The 17,826-nt window shown below is 36.2% G+C and overlaps 1 protein-coding gene and 1 long non-coding RNA gene across 2 annotated transcripts; one reads left to right on the top strand and one right to left on the bottom strand.

Annotated features, from left to right (window-relative positions):
- Positions 1-10,236: 10,236 nt before the first annotated feature.
- Positions 10,237-10,465, bottom strand: LOC123313637. Its single transcript, XR_006537760.1, has 2 exons — positions 10,370-10,465; positions 10,237-10,307 (listed from the first exon to the last, which is right to left on the bottom strand). It is a non-coding gene; the product is annotated as an uncharacterized LOC123313637 (long non-coding RNA).
- A 77-nt stretch (positions 10,466-10,542) lies between these two features.
- On the top strand, positions 10,543-17,419 carry LOC123313636. The gene is made up of 10 exons (XM_044898603.1): positions 10,543-10,666; positions 10,916-11,076; positions 11,137-11,373; positions 11,489-11,566; positions 13,810-13,880; positions 13,940-14,339; positions 14,491-14,632; positions 14,743-14,867; positions 14,959-15,290; positions 17,219-17,419. The coding sequence occupies exons 1-10, from the start codon at positions 10,600-10,602 to the stop codon at positions 17,331-17,333; spliced, it is 1,728 nt and encodes a 575-aa protein (XP_044754538.1). The 5' UTR covers positions 10,543-10,599; the 3' UTR covers positions 17,334-17,419.
- The last annotated feature ends 407 nt before the right edge of the window (positions 17,420-17,826 follow it).

Below are 17,826 nucleotides of genomic sequence, written 5' to 3'. Positions count from 1 at the left end.
TATTTGGGTTCCAGGAGGACGTTGGGCTCCCTTACTTCACCGATACTTCATTTTTTCATCATTTCGTCCCTATTTCTAACAGTTTAAATTATAGGTTATAGGTTGGATCCATCGACCATAGAGATGGATTTCTGTGACCGTCATACACCGTCACCGCCGGACTCTGTGGTTGCTATTTGACAGTCAGCCATCTTGAAGTTACTGAGAAAGCGAGAGAGAGAGAGACCGAAGGTAACCGACTGGTGTACGTCCGTACCGATTTCTACCGAGAGGTGGAGTTACTGTAGGCTTTTGAATTTTGACTTGACTTAATTCAGTTTATTTTCCGATACCTTTTATATTTCTCTGAAGTTCATTAAATTTTGACTCGCCTTGATTCCGTGTATTTTCCGAAACCATTTACATTTTTCTGAATTTTATTTCCTTTTTATTGGAGTGACCGTGCTGAATTAACTTGTAATTATTTTACAAACCGTCCTACGCCGACTAGGCCCACCCGTTGACATTCATGATTTTATTGTAACTGTATATTTTTTGTATATTGTTTAATCCAATAGAAATAAATAGTTGAACATCTATTTTGTTGCCAATTATTTTGCCAGTGAGTGTATATTTTTTAAATCAGTTTCATCTAGGAGTTTAGTTAGAAGAGGAAAGTACTCTTTTTATCGCCTAAAGACCGTTGAAAAGCAGACACTAAGAAGGCGATACCTCCCTAGTCTTCATCAATACCCTTCTCCACTGATACTCGAGTCTACCCGGGCTCTCTAATTCTTGAGAGATTCTGTGAAAGATGAGGGGTTTTAGAGATTGCCCCACTGGCACCCGAGCAAAGGTAAGAAGCGGCCAGAGTACGAAAAAGTCTATCACATCTGGCGCCCGAGCAGGGACTTCTGCTGTTCTGTGAGTAGTTGATGTTACCGTAACCGTCCGTACCGTTTCTTTTCATTTCTTATCGAATCATAAAACTCTACACTGGCAAATTGCTAGCCGTTCTTTGTTTCTTGTATATGCCCATAATGTGCATATAGTAAATAACTCTTCTGATTGCTTGGTGCCGTGAAATTGACTGAAAAGCGACGAACTGACATAGGAGTTAAAGGCTGCGCCGTAGGACACACCGTTCAGGAAAAGAGAGCTCACCTGAGAAGGGCCATCCATTCCGAATTATCGTTCATACCAAAAGATGACATTGACCAGGCACCGGAAATTGGTTTTTGTGGTGCCAAATTGTGCAGCTTAATGAGAGAGATATGTGAGTTTGATATTGATAATGGAGACAATGAGTTGCAGCGCATTAGAAGCTGGCTACTGAACGTTCAAGGCCGACTGAGAAGTCTATCCCCGGAAGCTACCAGTCTGCTTCATAGGAAGACCGAGCTGGAGCACTTTCTGAGGGTGGCTATGAGATTGCTGGAGAATACTCAGTGGTTGGGTGGTGTTCCAGGAAATCCGCCAGCGCACCGTCGCTGATTGACCAGGAACTACCGGACATCTAATCTAGGCTTGGTCCAGACTTGATTTCATGTTCAACAACCGTTGGAGAGGCAGACTTGTTGAACTTGGGAGAAGATGGTGACATATCATGACCGACACCCCATGGTGACAGGTCGCAGCAAGACCGCCAAGACTATTCCATCGTTTCTACCGTTCCTGTATGGAAATGGAGCCTGATATTCGATGGGTCAACCAGCGTGACCTCATTCCTGGAGGAAGCTGAGTATCTTGCGGAGGCTAGAAGGGTGAGCCACAAACAGTTGTTCGAGTCAAAATACGAACTGTTACGTAAGGATGTTATAGACTAGTACATTCCCCGGAGAGGTACATTCAGCGACTGGACAGATTTCAAGGACCAACTCCGAGAGGCCTTTCTTCCTCCTGATTACGAGGACATTCTACTAGAGGAAATCAAGAAACGCACTCAAAGAACCGAAGAACGACTCTTGTTGTATGTAACTCGAATGCAAAATCTGTTTCAGAAACTGACCGTGAAGCGACCGACCGAGGAAGAGCAGGTGAATATCATCAGACGACGTTTACTGCCAGAATTACAAACCGCCCCGGACTCCCAACCAACTTCAACGATAGATGAACTGCTCCGAAAAGGAAACGTTTTCGAATTGGTCAAATGGCAAACTGCTAACTATGCTTCGCCACAAATACAAAAAGGTCTCATCAACAAACCGCATCTTACCTTCCAAAATCCCTCACCGAACGTCCAACCGATCGGAATGCACCCCAGCACACTGTCCGAACCGTCCGAAAAACTGAAACTTGTTCAAAACTCTACAGCACGTCAGAGACAAGATGAACCGAAGAATACCGTCCTAATGCCAACCGAACCCTAGTGCTGGAGATGTGGTGGTAAGGGCCATCTCCGAACACAGTGTACATCGCAACCGATACTTTTCTTCTCTCGATGTTGTAAGAATGTAATGTCCAGAGATTGTCAGTGTCCGTTACCGAGGAACTTCTCAAAACCGGATATCTGTCAGTTACACACAACCCCTTTCCCGGTTTTGCGGAAGGACACCGGATCAACCAGGTCCTTCATCAGCAGTGAAGCGGCTGCATGAAGGCGGCTGTAATGAAACTGAATTACTAAAGGACCAGCTCATGACACAGGAAAAGCAGAATCAGTTACCGTCATTGTTATCGTTACCGTCACTGCCGAATCCAGCGTTTCCCGACTAGAGGATTGTATCAGGAAAATTATATCGCCATTTTTGCGATTCCGATGATTTTATAGAGCCTGAACTGGGAAATCCCTGGAAGTTATGTATGCTGAAAGATGACCGAAGAGAAGTACCTCTCGAGAACCACGACTGACCGGACCGACCAACTGCTGGACACTTGGGAATAGCAGAAACAAAATTTCGTATAGCCCGCAGCTACTATTGGCCAGGAATGTTCCGAGAAATTGCCCAATATGTCTGAAAATGTAGCAAGTGTCACCGATACAAGGTTCCCCAGCAGAAGCCGACAAGGAATCATTCCTATGTGGTGGAAGAACCTTGTGAAAATGGATGGAATTTGGACCCATGAGAAAAGCTGTCCAAAGTGGTGGTTCAGGCTTCCGATGAAAATGGAGTAAATTCCGCCTCAAAACACGAGTCAACCGCAGATCGCCCAGCATTCTTGAATTTTGATGGGGAAATGCGTTCACCGAACGCCACATTTCCTACCGAGATTGCTAACAAGGATCGAAAGGATCACACCTAACCGGATACCGAACCGTAAGTTGCTTACCATGTTAATGATCTGAACCGTTCTGCTGAGACTTTTGAATTTGTCCGAACCGGATTGGCACTAGCCTTTGCCCAGCAAAGTCACTATAACCTACGTCGTAGGGACGGGCTTCATAGGATTGGACACCAAGTGTACCGAAAAGAGTATCAGTCGAGAGCGAGACGTCGAAGCGAGTAGACGCAGTTATGTTGATGTTATTATGGTTGACCTCGTTCTGGTGCCTTCCATGCGAAGGTTTGCCAATCAGTTTCTGCATTTTACTTTCTGCAGTATGTTCGACGTTTTCCAAGTGATCCTGTTGTAGCTTTAACGGCGTAGAACTATCAGGAGCACAAACTTCTCGATGGAGTTCTCACGAAATATTGTCAGGAAATTGTCCATCAACAATTCCTCTACCCCCAATATGTCGTGGCAGCTCTGTCCGTTCTATTGAGCTTTTGGGGTGATCTTTATTGTGTTTAATCAGCATCGTTCTTATTTTTTCTCTGTGAAGCTGCTAAATCGGTGGTCGTCCAAGAGATGATACCGAATGAATAGATCAGAGCCGAGCAAGCGTAGGTGTTAATCGCTTTTATCAGATTCTTGCTGTTAAGACCAGTTCCCATTATCCTTCTCAATCTTCGGGTGAACTCCTCCGTTATTTCCTTCTTCATCTGGATCTGATTGATTTTTCTTGCCTGTTTTATGCCTAGATACTTGTACAGTCCCTGGCCATATTATTAGACGCATTGATTCGATGCAAAATCTCAATGTTGAATTATTAAATTGAATGTATATGTTACATATACTTCATCTGTAAATGGTTTTCACATATAATCAGGTCGATTCTGTTCGCATCTTGTTATAACATTGCTAAATCTACAACATCGTTATAATTATAAAATATAGCAATATGACTGAGCGAACGAATATTCTGTTTCACCGTTTTACGCAAGATTAGTTATGACTTTTGGCCATAGCAATATTGTTGAAAAATAATCGAATGTTTGAGCTGACAACACTGTTTTGAAGGGTAAGATTCTCATTTCATAGAAAAGAGCACGTAATTCTATAATTGTTCTATTGAAAAGAAGAATAAGTTATGTTTAATCAAAGAGTATCATCAATTGATACTCTCTGCTTTAATGTTTTTTGCGGTATTTGGATTGTGAGTTTTCGGTTGAACTGTGTTCCATCAGATGGAATTGATTTGATAATCAATCTCCTAGAAATTCTCTATGGATTTTCACCCACTTGTAGGTAAAAAGGAACTGTATTTTTACTAGTGGGTTCCTCAACCAATCCATTCAACTCTTCTTTCCTTATTCAAGCGAAACAGTTCCAGAAACTTTTCATCAGGCAATTCAAATGAATTACTGGTGTCACTAATATGTCGAATATTTTCGCTATAAATGAAAAGTTCAAGTGAAGGTTTCCAAAAAGTTACTAAAACGAAGCATGTTTATAATTACTTGCCTACTTCCTAAATTTCTAACGCTTGAAAGAAATGGAAAAACAAGAGATTCACTGCCATTTTCAACTTTGTTATGAAATAGCAAGTACTTAAATGATGTTGCTGATATAGCAAACTGAAATAACAAGATCTTCTAGGAATTGACAGATCATATTGCTCAAAATCAATGATTAAAATACCACTTTTTCAAACTTTGCTGTGATAGCAATATCTTTTCTATAACCATATTACTATTTCCAAACAGAATCGACCTGAATATATCACATTCAATAAAAAATATTGATTTATTGATGATTAAACATGAAATTCTAATATTTTGCTGAGCCACCCTGTGTAGCTATGAGAGCTTCATACTATCAATGCAAAATTGTTCGGTTTGCTGCATGCGAGTATAATGATTTCATATGTGGATTATCGACATAACGTCGAACCTGCAGAATGCAAGACATAGTACTGATTCACACTTGAGTACTAATACTACAACATCAAAAATAAATGCCAAATAGAACAATTTAATGAGAGTCGTAGATAAAACTGACATTCTGTGCAAATGAAATTCAAATATTCTGCTTTTTCCTCGGGTAATACCAGTAAATATAAAAAAAAATCCTCAGTACGTCTAAAAAACTGGCCAGGGACTGTATGTGTCTCTTTCCTTTAATGCTTGAACTTCTGCGCCATCCTTGAGATTGAACGAACCATCTTCTATTTTCCCTCTCGTTATGTTCAGCAGTCGACATTTTTCCAATCCAAACTTCATTTTGATGTCTTCCGAGAATTCTTCCACCATTTTCAGCATCTGTTGCATTTGTTTTTTAGTAGATGCGAAGAGTTTCCAATCGTCCATGTAAAGGAGATGATTCAGTTTCATCATAGTTCTACTGCCGCTCTTGATGGAAAATCCGTAGTTCGTAGAATTAAATCTATGAGACAAGGGATTCAGGGCCCTGCAGAACCACAGAGGACTCAGCGAATCTCCTTGGAAAATTCTGCGTCTTATCGAAATAGATCCTGTTGTAATGGAGCAATCTGCTGCTTTCATTTGAGACTAGTACGCCAGGTTGACATGGCGGTTTTCAGGAACTTGACAATATTGGCATCCACCTTGTGAATCTTCAAGATCGTCAAGAGCCCTTATTATTATTATTATTATCAGACGAATGTGGACAAAGACATAGTAGGCATAAGTTGTCAAATGGCAAATAGAGAGAAAAGAGAAATAGATCCAACGAATGTAAGTAGAGCGTTGAATGGGGAAAAGAGAGAATTCTGGAAGAAAGCTATGGTGGATGAATTTGAAAATCTTATTAACAAGAACACTTGGAGTATCGTGAAGAACCAAGGAAGTAGGAAGATCATCCGAACAAAATGGGTATTCAGGACAAAATATAATGAGAATGAAGAAATTGAAAGGTATCGTGCCAGACTGGTAGCTCAGATGCCAGGCAAAGATTTTGATCAAACCTATTCTCCAGTGGTACAGAAAAAGACGATGAGAACGTTGTTTGCAATAGCAGCAAATAGAGATTGGACAATTCACCATATCGATATTACAGCAGCTTATCTCTTAGCCGACCTGAATGAAGAAGTTTATATGGAGATGCCGAAAGGCAATGAAGTAGTTTTCTATAGCCTGAATTGAAAATTTGTCGATTTACCTTCAAAGGAAGAAATCAAACATGATAAATTAGTTTGCAAGCTGAAAAAGAGTTTATATGGGCTTCATCAGTCAGGACTGATGTGGAACGTGGAATGTGGATTTTTTCATCAGAAACCAAAATTTTGTAAGGTCTATCGCTGATACGTCTGTTCATTATCAACATAAAAATAACAATATAATTATTACTACGTACGTCGATGATATATTATTATTTGGGAATCATTCAACACTATTCGTGTCCTAACTTCTCGAAATATTCAGTAATAGCTAGTGGCCAAGAGGACTGGGGAAATAAAATCCTTTATGTGTTGCCGACGTTTCAACCTTTATTTCTGGTCTTTATCAAGGCTATTCATATGAAGTACCCCTTATATTCTCCCTTATATTCTCCAGATATTTAAATGTTAATGTGGGCATTTGTCATCAAATAAAATTATTAAAGAATCCCTCATTAGAGGGATGAAGAGCTCTAATGAGTCCTCTTGGCCACTAGCTATTACTGAATATTATTTGGGACCAGTGCAGAAGTAGAATGTGTGAAGAAGAAATTCAATGAACGGTTTGCAGTAAAAGATCTTGGTGAAGTCAAGCATGTTTTATTCATGAGAGTATCTAAACGAGGGGATAATATCAGACTGGACCAAACAATGTACGTTTTTGAAATACTGAAGGAAATGAACATGTTAGAATGTAGAAAGGTATCTACTCCTTCACCAATTGGAGAAAAGAATAAATCGTGTGAAAATGACGAAGATATGTTAGATGATTATGAAAAGGCCATGTTTCAAAGAATCATTGGAAGCATCTTATATCTGTCCATCTCAAATAGGCCAGATCTAGCATTCGCAGCGACATTTATGAGTCAATTAAATCACAAATCAAATGTCCAACATTGGAAAGGAATGAAACATATTCTTAGATATTTAAAGGGAACAATGCATTATGGATTAGAGTATTGTAAGACTGGAAAGAAAATTGAAGTTTTTTGTGATGCAGACTGTGTGCGAACGAAGTGGACAGGAAATCATATAGTGGATATGTTTTCATATTAGCAGGAGGAGCTGTGAGCTGGACCAGTCGAAAGCAGCATTAAGTAGCATTAAGCACCGTAGAGTCAGAATTTGTTGCACTAAATGAAGCCAGCCAAAGAGTTTGTGTTTTTGCAGAAGTTGGTTGAGGAAATTTCTCAAACTGAATATTTTGAAGATGTCACATGAATATTGATAATCAAGGAGCAATAAAACTGGCAACTTCGGAGAAATCCAAACATATAGATCTGAGGATGTTCTACGTAAGAGACCTGATAGAAAATAAAATATTTCATCTGAAGTCTACTGAATCTAAGTCAAACGTCGCTGATCTATTGACGAAGACTATACCTTTGATTTTGATGAAAAACCATTTGAAAAATATGGGGATCAACGATCCAGGGGGAGTGTTAGAATGTGGTATTTAGATCGCTATTTATTTGAGTTTGAAGTTGAAGTGACATTCATTGTCAATAAAAATTTATAACTTGAAAAGACGTGGAAGTTATTTTATCTGCATTTTTTATCTCCCCTCTTCCTCAAAAGGTGAACATACGGAATATTACTGGAAAACCAAATTATTTGTTACTCCAAAAAATATCAATTCAATCACAAAACATAATTGCAAAACAATTATCATTTTACATCTCCCCCCCTTCAGGGTCGGGAGTAAGGAGCTAATTTATTGATATGTACATACTCTGACTTATTTCTACGACCTAAATCTACTGTATATATTACATTAGACATAATGTAATATATCTAATTTACCTCTATTTCCTAATTCTTCATACACCTCATCACCGATATTAAGTTCTACACTTTTCCTGTTCTTATCAATCCGCTACTCATTCCTATTATGACTTCTTTTAGAATTTTGATACGCTAATTCTCTATCTAGGTATAGCTAAATCAGATTTAGTACATAGAGGCAATAGAATTATATGTGATTGAACACGCCTCAGTGAATATCTTGGAGAGAAATTTGTTACACTATGAGTAGTCAATGAAATACCTTTAGTTGCCAAAAAACGAGAATCAGCAGAAATTGAGTCGGTATCGTGGCAATATATTTATTATTCAATTCTTACAAATTGCTACAGTTTCGAGGAACGATTGTCCTCTTCTTCAGGCTAAAAAAAAAAACAATGAACATACAGAATTCATCGAGTGCGAAAGGGAGGAGCCAACCAACCTACATATAATGAAATTAAGAAAAATAACGACATCAGCGGTATAACGAGAACAGATAGGGCATGACTCTACTCTAACCTAAAAAACGGTGCAGAAGTCATATGTACTATGACGGCCACAGAAAATCCTATCAACAATAGTCACAGAATAAACTACAACTAAAGATCCTCAACCAGTTGACTCCAACTTTTTCATACGATATTAGAAATTCAGCAGAACTTATAGAAAAACTGAAAGACATATCAGTACCACAAGACTATTGTCTTGTCTCGTTTGATGCGGAAAGTCTGTTTACGAACATAAAACAGCCTCTTGTTGAGCAACTTATCTTGGATAACTGGGATAATATACAGCCTTTTACTCAGTTGGACCTCAATAACTTTTTGGAACTGGTGAAGTCAGTTTCGATAGTGGCTGTGTGATGTTCTTGGACCAATTCTACGAACAGGTTTCAGGATGCTCAATGGGATCGCCCAGCTCACCCAAATATGCAGATATGGTGATGGATTATGTTCTGTGTGAGGTGGTAAGAATATCTGGTATAGACCTTTTAATCTTGTGCTCGTATGTGGACGATGTTTTTGCCGTGATAATGAAGAGTTCAATCAACCGTGTTCTTGATGTTTTCAATGCTATTGACCCACATTTGAAGTTCACTTGTGAACTAGAGGATGAAGACTCATTCTCCTTACCATTTCTGGACGTACTACTCATAAGAGATCCCAATGATGGTCAAATTAGGACTAACTTATATAAAAAGCCCACAAGTACAAACCGGACTATAAATTTTCATTCTCTACATCCTTTGCACCAAATGTGATAAAAGAGAGAGTTAGGAGGGTTGCAAGATTAAGTGATCCCGTTTTTAGAAGAGACAATTTGAGAGTGTTGACAGCAGATCAGAATCAGTTAAGAATAATTTCCCCAGAAGATTAGTCAACAAATGCATCAATGACAATATAAATCAACCTAATGAAACTAGAGACAACTTTCATTATGTGAAGATACCACTAATTCCTGGTCTATCTAGCAGATTGATGTCAATTTTAAACCTAGATAATTTTAAGTTTGTCACATATTCCAAGAATACTTTGGGAAATATTTGTTTTTCGAAACTTAAGTCTAAGACGCCGAAAGCACTAGAATCAAATTTGGTATATAAAATAAATTGTAACAATTGTGATGGCTGCTACATAGGCACCACAAAACAACACCTAAAGATTGTCCAATCATAAAAGTTCAATAAGGAACCTATCCAACAATAAAACTGCCTTGGTAGAACACCATCTTGCCACAGGTCATAATTTTGATTTTGAGAGAACGTTTGCATTTTAGATAGAGAAAGAGACTATAGAAAGAGGATGATATCTGAGATGGTTTGTATAAAAAAGTTTGATAATTCTGTTAATTTTAGAAGTGACATAGACAATTTAAGTAATACATATTGCCATCCCATCAATAAAATTAAAATTTAGAATGGATAGTTGTTGACGAACATAACAGTGGTGTCTACACTGAGAAAAAATATTTCAATTGAAGTCTGTTATTTAGAGGCTTCGCATTGTGACCATTAAATTGTTTTTTCTGTTCGATTAGATGTTTCATTGAACCTAAAATTTTGAATAGTTCGGTCAAGACATCCATTTTTTTTCCATCAGTTAATTATTGCAAAAAACTTTACGCAGTAGTGCCTAATCATCTGTTTCGTTGTGGTAATTAGAACCTGAAAAATATACTTGGTCATTTACTCAGAACGAATAGGTTCATTCCTACAATACGTATTACTTTTCGTACTATGAAACCAATGGTTACAATAATGAAACGAAAAATTTCCTCCAAATAAACGGTTTCATTAGACCATCCCCCCTGTTCGCACGCAACGGTCCACTTGATACTCCCGCCAGTCCCGCCAGAATAATCTAGATTTTAATCAGATACGCACGCGGTACGCAAAGAGGTTTATCTTTGGTACGTGTAAATATAAAAGCAAGTGTATAGACAAACTGTGAGTGGTAATGAGTGAAAAATTCAAAAGTATTTTGAAATCTTGGGGATTGGAATACCTCATCCAATTATTTGAAGGTAAGTTCACTGTATATCTATTTTAACAGGTGCATGGGTATCATATGGGTATGGTTTTTGGCGGTTTTTGTCCAAAATATTTTCCGGTGTTGTATCAAATCTCACGATAAGGGATATATTTCATTAATTAGCTATATACTTGGTTTTTTATTTGTAGAAGTTCAAGATTCTTTATTTCTTTTATATGATTGGATTTTCTTCTGATTAGTGAGTGGTAATCGAAGTTCTTCAAAAGTGATTTTTTTACAGATGAAGGTATTGATGATACTGCCTTCGATTTGCTCGATGAGCAAACTATGAAGGAACTTATTCCGAAAAAAGGAAGTTTCCTCATTTTTCGTTCAAAATATGAACAATATAAGAACAAAAAAGTTATCGAAGACGCTTTAAAATCAGATATTATAATTGATGTGAGTATATAATGATCTTCAGCATTCTGGAATATTTTCTAAATCCTAATATTTCTTCAGTCATTAGAAACAGCCTCAAACTCAACATCCACTGCTCGTACAGTCACAATATCTGACTTGGGTACTCCGTACTATTCAAGTGATGTATCCAATGACTCCAGATGTTTCATTCCAGAATTAGATGCTATTTTAAATAGTGAGGAGCAATCTAATGAAAACGCCTGTCCTAATTTAACACCTATAATGAGAGAATCGAAAACCAAGCGACCGAGCTCCTCATTATTCATCAATTACATGGTATATATTGTTTAATTACTCTACTTAAACAAACATGATTATTGAAACCTTGGATTTTATAAAGCTGTCAGAAATTTCATATTTCAAAACCATTTTTTCTCTTTTTCCTTTCTAGTCTTTGGAAGATTTATTGCGCAGTTCTACTGAAGGTAGAATATTATTGGCGAAAAAACAGAAACTGACCAATGACTCTATAGTATATCCAAATCCAAGAGGCCAGCGGTAAACATTGCAGCATGAAGTGATCACGCGTCAAGAACGTGATAACGCAGAGGTGTACTAATAAATTGAATTCCGAGAGCGTTATATTTTAAAACTTTTTGAGTGTTCCAGTTCCGGTGAAAAATGTGTATGCTTATCTACGAGTCTGAGTAATGAACAATTAATCTAAAGTTCCCACTTTAATAAATACTATGTATATAAATGTGTAACAATATTTTTTTTGTAAAAGTGACTACCCCGTAGTGTCGTCAGAAGATGCAGAACTTTCCTCTAAGTTGACGATGACTGGTGTTATATCATCCATAATATTATCCAGTTTCCACATGTCTACCTCAACTTTTTGTTTGACATGTTTCACGCACTTTCTCCATCTTTCGGAAGTAACCCGTGAGAGAGCCTCTTGAAAAAGATTTTGGACGTCAGCCATTTTAAATGTGGTGTTTTTATCTGCCACAAAATTCTTGACATCGGCCCAAATCAATTCAATAGGGTTCAGTTCGCAGTGGTAGGGCGGTAATCTAAGTACAGTAATATTTTGGGCCTTTGCGGTTTCATCCACAATGTATTTTTCAAAGTTTTCTTTGTTCTGCCTGACTATCTCCAACTATTGCGCTTTTATGAGGTCAGGGGTGAAATCAATATTTTTCTCCCTCAACCATTGTTGGATATCACTCTTTCTGAATTGTGAATTAGGAATTTTTTCCATTTTCCTTGAATGGTAAGGAGCATTATCTAAAACTACTATAGAATTTTCCTCCAATTTAGGAACTATACCCTCGACCACTTTTCGAAGGACTGACCATCCATTTCTTCATGGTAGTCACCAGTTTTTTTGGATTGGAAAGTCCAGAGTCCTCCAGTTAAAAAACCAGTGTCACTGCCAATATGACACACTATAATTCTTTGCCCTTTGCCTGGAAAAATATATTCACTTCATTTGAAAAAGAATGTTGAAATTGTTTTCCACCAAAAAGGTACTTACATCAAGTTTCACAAAACTTTGATTGCTCGATCAACGATTTGGCATTCGATTTCCCGAAGGAAATCATTGAAACTTTCATATTTCCGAATATATTGGAGGAGTAGCAGTTGAGAATCATCAAATGGGCGTGTATAGATAATTATTTGGTGAAAGAATGATATTCAGAATGCTTATGACCAACTTATCGACTGAAAACTAATTGACGTTCATCCGTCACTCGATCGTTGATTCTCTGATCAAGCTTTATGAAACCAAAGGGTTAAACTCAAAATTCAAGACCTTCCCAGACGGATTTTTAATCCAGTAGATAATCCAGCAAGTAACGCTTGCCGAGAAGATGTAACTGTTTCATCGGTCCACACTTTGGATTTAGTATGACCGGTATTTACCCAAGTTTCATCCAAGCAGTAAGTCTTCCTCTTTTCATCACGGAAGGTCCTAATTTTCGTGAGATAGTTTCTTCTCCAACATTTAATGTCGTCACGGTTCATTAAAAAACTGTTGCGTTAGCGACGTCCATATTTGAAATTAAGTTTTTTCAATATTATAGAGAAGGTACTCTTCTTAAAATTTGGCAAGTTCGAGTCTTCATTAACTATTTTTTATACTTTCTCTATAGTCGGGTGTTCATTTCTGAAGAAAAACTCGTGAACTTTTCGCCGTATTACATTTTTATCGAAATCTGATAAGGACTCCCATTTGGTGGTCCGATTTTGATTTGTTGCCGGCTGTGATAGAACACCGGAATTTATGTATTCGGAAATAATTCTCCTAACACTTCGAGCTCCAATGCCAAGTCTCTCAGCAACTCGGAGTTCTACGTCCTTTAAACACATTCCTGCATTTTGAATAATCTCAATTTTATAAGTATTCAAAATCATATCTTTTATCTCCGCACTGAAGTGTCGTTTCAGACGTCTCTTTTTTGGAGGACTTAAGTCAACACGCGATTCCTCAGCAGTATCAGTACTTGACATTATCTTAAATGCTTGTTACTTGAATAACTTGCTACAACTATAAACCAATTTACGAAAGAAAAAGCAATGAATGAGCTCTGCAGTTCTGCACAACAATTCGCATACAATCAATGAATCAAACGTAATGCGGTACTGCATTACTCCCACCTGCAAACATGGCGTTCCTGAAGCTTTGACCAATAAGAGGAGTACCTTAAATAAGATCACGCGTTAGTCAGTTTGTTTACGCTGGCCTCTCGGATTTGGATAGACTATAGACAGAAATTAGTGAATTTGATAATAGACGAGTTAATTAACGAATGTCTTCGATCGAAGCAAAGAGTGGAGTTAGTATTAAAAAATAATATTCTCGTGTTCTGTGCTAACGTTTCAATTTTGTTTACAGATTGAAAACCGAGAAGCTGATTGAAATTGCAGAGTCTATACAAGAACTGTTTGTGGGAGAAGATAAAAACACATATTATATACCATACAGTTCCAAAAGGGACAGTCTAAGGAAACAACCAGCCCGAGGAAAATTGTGGTATAGGTACCTCAACATAAAAGCTCAACTGAGGTTGATAAACAAAGAAAAAATATCAACTCCAGAAGTGGAGTCTGAATCATTCACAGTTGAAGAACAACAGTGCTTGGTATTCCTGAAAACGCATTCTGAACCTTACCATGACTTGTTGATAAATTGGGAAGCCACATTTGACATAAGAAAATCCATTTATTCTGAGTGTGAAATTCAAACCCTGTTCAACGATATTAAATGTTCAGATAAGGATTATTTTCTAAATTTGGTGAGCATTTTATTTTATTACCAATAAAATTTTACTTTCATATTTTGATTACAGAAATTCTCTTATTTTCATCTTGAAATTGATTCGATTATTTTATTTTCAATTACATATTACATTCATATTGAGATTAATCAAGTTGTCTTATTTTTAGCTCGAAACTGATTTCAATAGGGATAACCCAGGAAGAGTGGATATCATTTATTCTCAGTGGCCTAAGGTTTTTCCAGCAATTTTAAGGGAGTTAGAAATTAGAAGAATAGCGGTAGCTAAGGAATTCAACTCCCATGAACTAGGTTTGTTTAACTTTTTCCTATACAGATATTGATTTTTTTTTACCTAAAATTGACTTGTATTTTATCATTCTATTTTATGAAACAATCAACTTGTATTTCAATATTCACAGATCCACAGACACAAGCGTTCAGTCATCTGGCCTATTTGTTTTCCCCATCTAATATTAAGGGAAAAAACTTCCACTGGAGGCCATCCAGAACAGAGGTGCAAGATAGCATTTTTTGTGTTGTGAAGGTACCTATATAAACTTCTTCATACTTGTATATCATTATGCTTGAATATTGGACATGACTGCTACAGTTTTCTTTGCTTTTTTGTTTTTCAGGATGATGAAGAATTAGAGGAGCGGATTAAAAGAAGGAAATTGTTTTTAGATAAGGGTGACCTTCCCTTACAGCCCTTTGCTTATGCTGTTGTTGTGTTGGAGGAGATTACATTCTTCATCCATTGTTATGGCAAAAAATACAAAATTGATGTTCAGAATTGTACTCGTTGCATAGAGCTTCTTTATAAACTATACCAGACATTAAATCTTGAATATCCTCCAGAAGGAAAGAGCGTTTGGAACTTGGTGCAGGAGTTGGTGTTTGATACTCCTTGTAAGGAGAAAAACTCAAGCACATCTAGTGTCTTATCTGATATTAAACATCATTTAATGTAAGTGCTAGTTGTGAACATAGATACTGCTTTTTTTTTTGAATAAGACTGTTTTAATTGATCTCAAAAATCAGGTTATATAATTGAAAGGTGAAAGTTTGACTTAATTTGCTAAATGTTGACTTGTGGTTTCTGCAGAATATCTCTCAGTAGTTTGAAGGTTTTGATGCTCCACTTGAAATTAGAGCATCGATGTCATGATTATAGCCAGATAAGGTGTGGTGAAATTGATTGTTTCAGAATATTCTCTTCTCTCAAATCATTCAGACAACATGTTAATAGTAAACATATAGTAAACCTTGCAGATTCGAATCTGGTTAAAAATGAAACTCAGTGCATTAATGAAAATATCAATCCCCAACAGATTGAACAGAACGAAACTATTCCACCAACTGATGAAAATATCTCTAACAATTCACATAATGAATATCATTTTGATTTGTTCAAGGATTCCATTGATCGTAATGTGCTACTCTTCATTGCTAATCTTTATGCAGACAAATCATTAAACAGAAAACATGTTCAAACTATCATCAGACTTATGAAAGAAATGCTTTTGGAACCTTTATCAATTTTCAAGAATTATTTGGCAAAATTTGATCTGAAACAAGAAATTTCAAGCTTCTTCCATGTGTTGGATAATATTTTTGAAAATTTAGATTCAGAACATCTCAGGTTCAAGACTCTGGAAGCATCAGGATACTTTGTTATTCCAGAGGAAATCATTGTTGGAGAACGTTTAGAAACATTTCATGATCAAATTACTCGTAAAAATAACACAAGTCAGTTCATACCGATCTCTAAAGTTTTAAAAAAATTTTTTCAAATTCCTGACGTTCTTCATGTCGTTACGCAATACTTACAATCTTTACTGAATGATGCTGATATACAAAATATTGTTCAAACCAAATATTGGAGGGAGAAACTAGATTTGCATGAAAAAAATGAATTAGTGCTGCCTTTATTTCTATACTATGATGACTATGAGACTGGAAACCCCTTAGGATCCCATAGTGGTATTCACAAGTTGGGTTGTATTTATTATTCCATACCTTGCATTCCAGTCTTCTTCAAGAGCCATCTCGAAAACATATTTTTGTGTCAGCTCTTCCATACTTCCGATTTGAAGGAATTTGGAACAGACAAAATTTTTTCTAGATTAATATCAGAGTTACAAAAATTGTCGAAAGAAGGGTTTGAAATTCAAATAGGAAACACAAATAAAAGAGTTTTCATTGAACTTGCGTTAATTATTGGAGATAATTTGGCTCTCAATACTTTGTCTGGCTTTGTAGAAAGTTTTCGTGCCAATTATTTCTGTAGGTTTTGTAAGTGTTCACGACAAGAATCGGAAATATTGCTTGAAGAGGATTTTAGCAAAATACGAACTGTAGAAAACTATAACATGGATTTGACAGGGAATGTTTCTCAAACAGGCATCAAGGAATCTTGTATTTTCAATTCCATTTCTTCATTTCATGTGACTAAAAATTTTTGTGTTGATATAGCACATGATATTTTTGAAGGCATAGGACTTTTCGATATTATTGAGATATTATGTATATAAGTTAATCATTACTGATAAAATACTCGATTTTGATGTTATGAATGATCGTATCAAACATTTTTCTTATGGTAAGGATAATTCTAATAAGCCACCACTCATAACTCGCAATAATTTGACATCTAAAAAAATCAGAATGTCACATTCGGAAATGAAAACTTTTATTTTGTATTTTGGAGTAATGTTTGGTGATCTAATTCTTCCTGGTAATGCTTGTTGGGAATTATATTTCCTTTTGAGACAAATATTGGATATTGTTCTTTCTGATTGTACCAAACAAACAGATCCAGTTTTTTTAGCTCAGCTCATAAACATTTTTGTTGTTGTTGAAAACAGCATATATTATATCTATGTTATATTATAGGTTGTTTTTTGGAGGATGGTTTAAGTTTAATCAATTTCACCTTTGCTGTATGTTTGCGAAACTTTCACCTTTCAAATTATATACATTCTCACACCAAATATTATGTTATGTTTAAGACAGCTAGTCATTATTATACCATATGTATTTTTTTTGTTGAAAACAGCATATATTACTATATGTATATTATATTATAGGTTATTTTTTGGAGGATGTTTTAAGTTTTATGAACATTTGATATATATATATATATATATATATATAAAAATAAATAAATTTTTGATAAATTTATTTTTTTGTTTACTCTATCACAAACACAACGAATTGCATTGGGGTAATACTGGGTTTTATAGTAATAATTAATTGAGTTGTTCAGTGCAAATAAAAAATTTTATTTCGATAATTCAATGAATTATTTGGTGCAAGGGAAAAAAACGCAACAAATTGCATTGGGGTAATACTGGGTTCTATTGTGATAATTGAATGAGTTCTTCGATGCAAATAAGGGATTTTATTGTGTTGACTGAATGAATTGATTGATGCAAGACTAAGAAAAGTTCTCATAATCAAACTGTTTTGATAAATTCAACTAAACTAAATTAATTGTAACA

This window comes from Coccinella septempunctata, chromosome 5 (assembly GCF_907165205.1).
Source record: "Coccinella septempunctata chromosome 5, icCocSept1.1, whole genome shotgun sequence".
In the NCBI taxonomy this organism is placed as follows: Eukaryota; Metazoa; Arthropoda; class Insecta; order Coleoptera; family Coccinellidae; genus Coccinella; species Coccinella septempunctata.
This window is presented reverse-complemented; position numbering and strand designations above follow the sequence as displayed.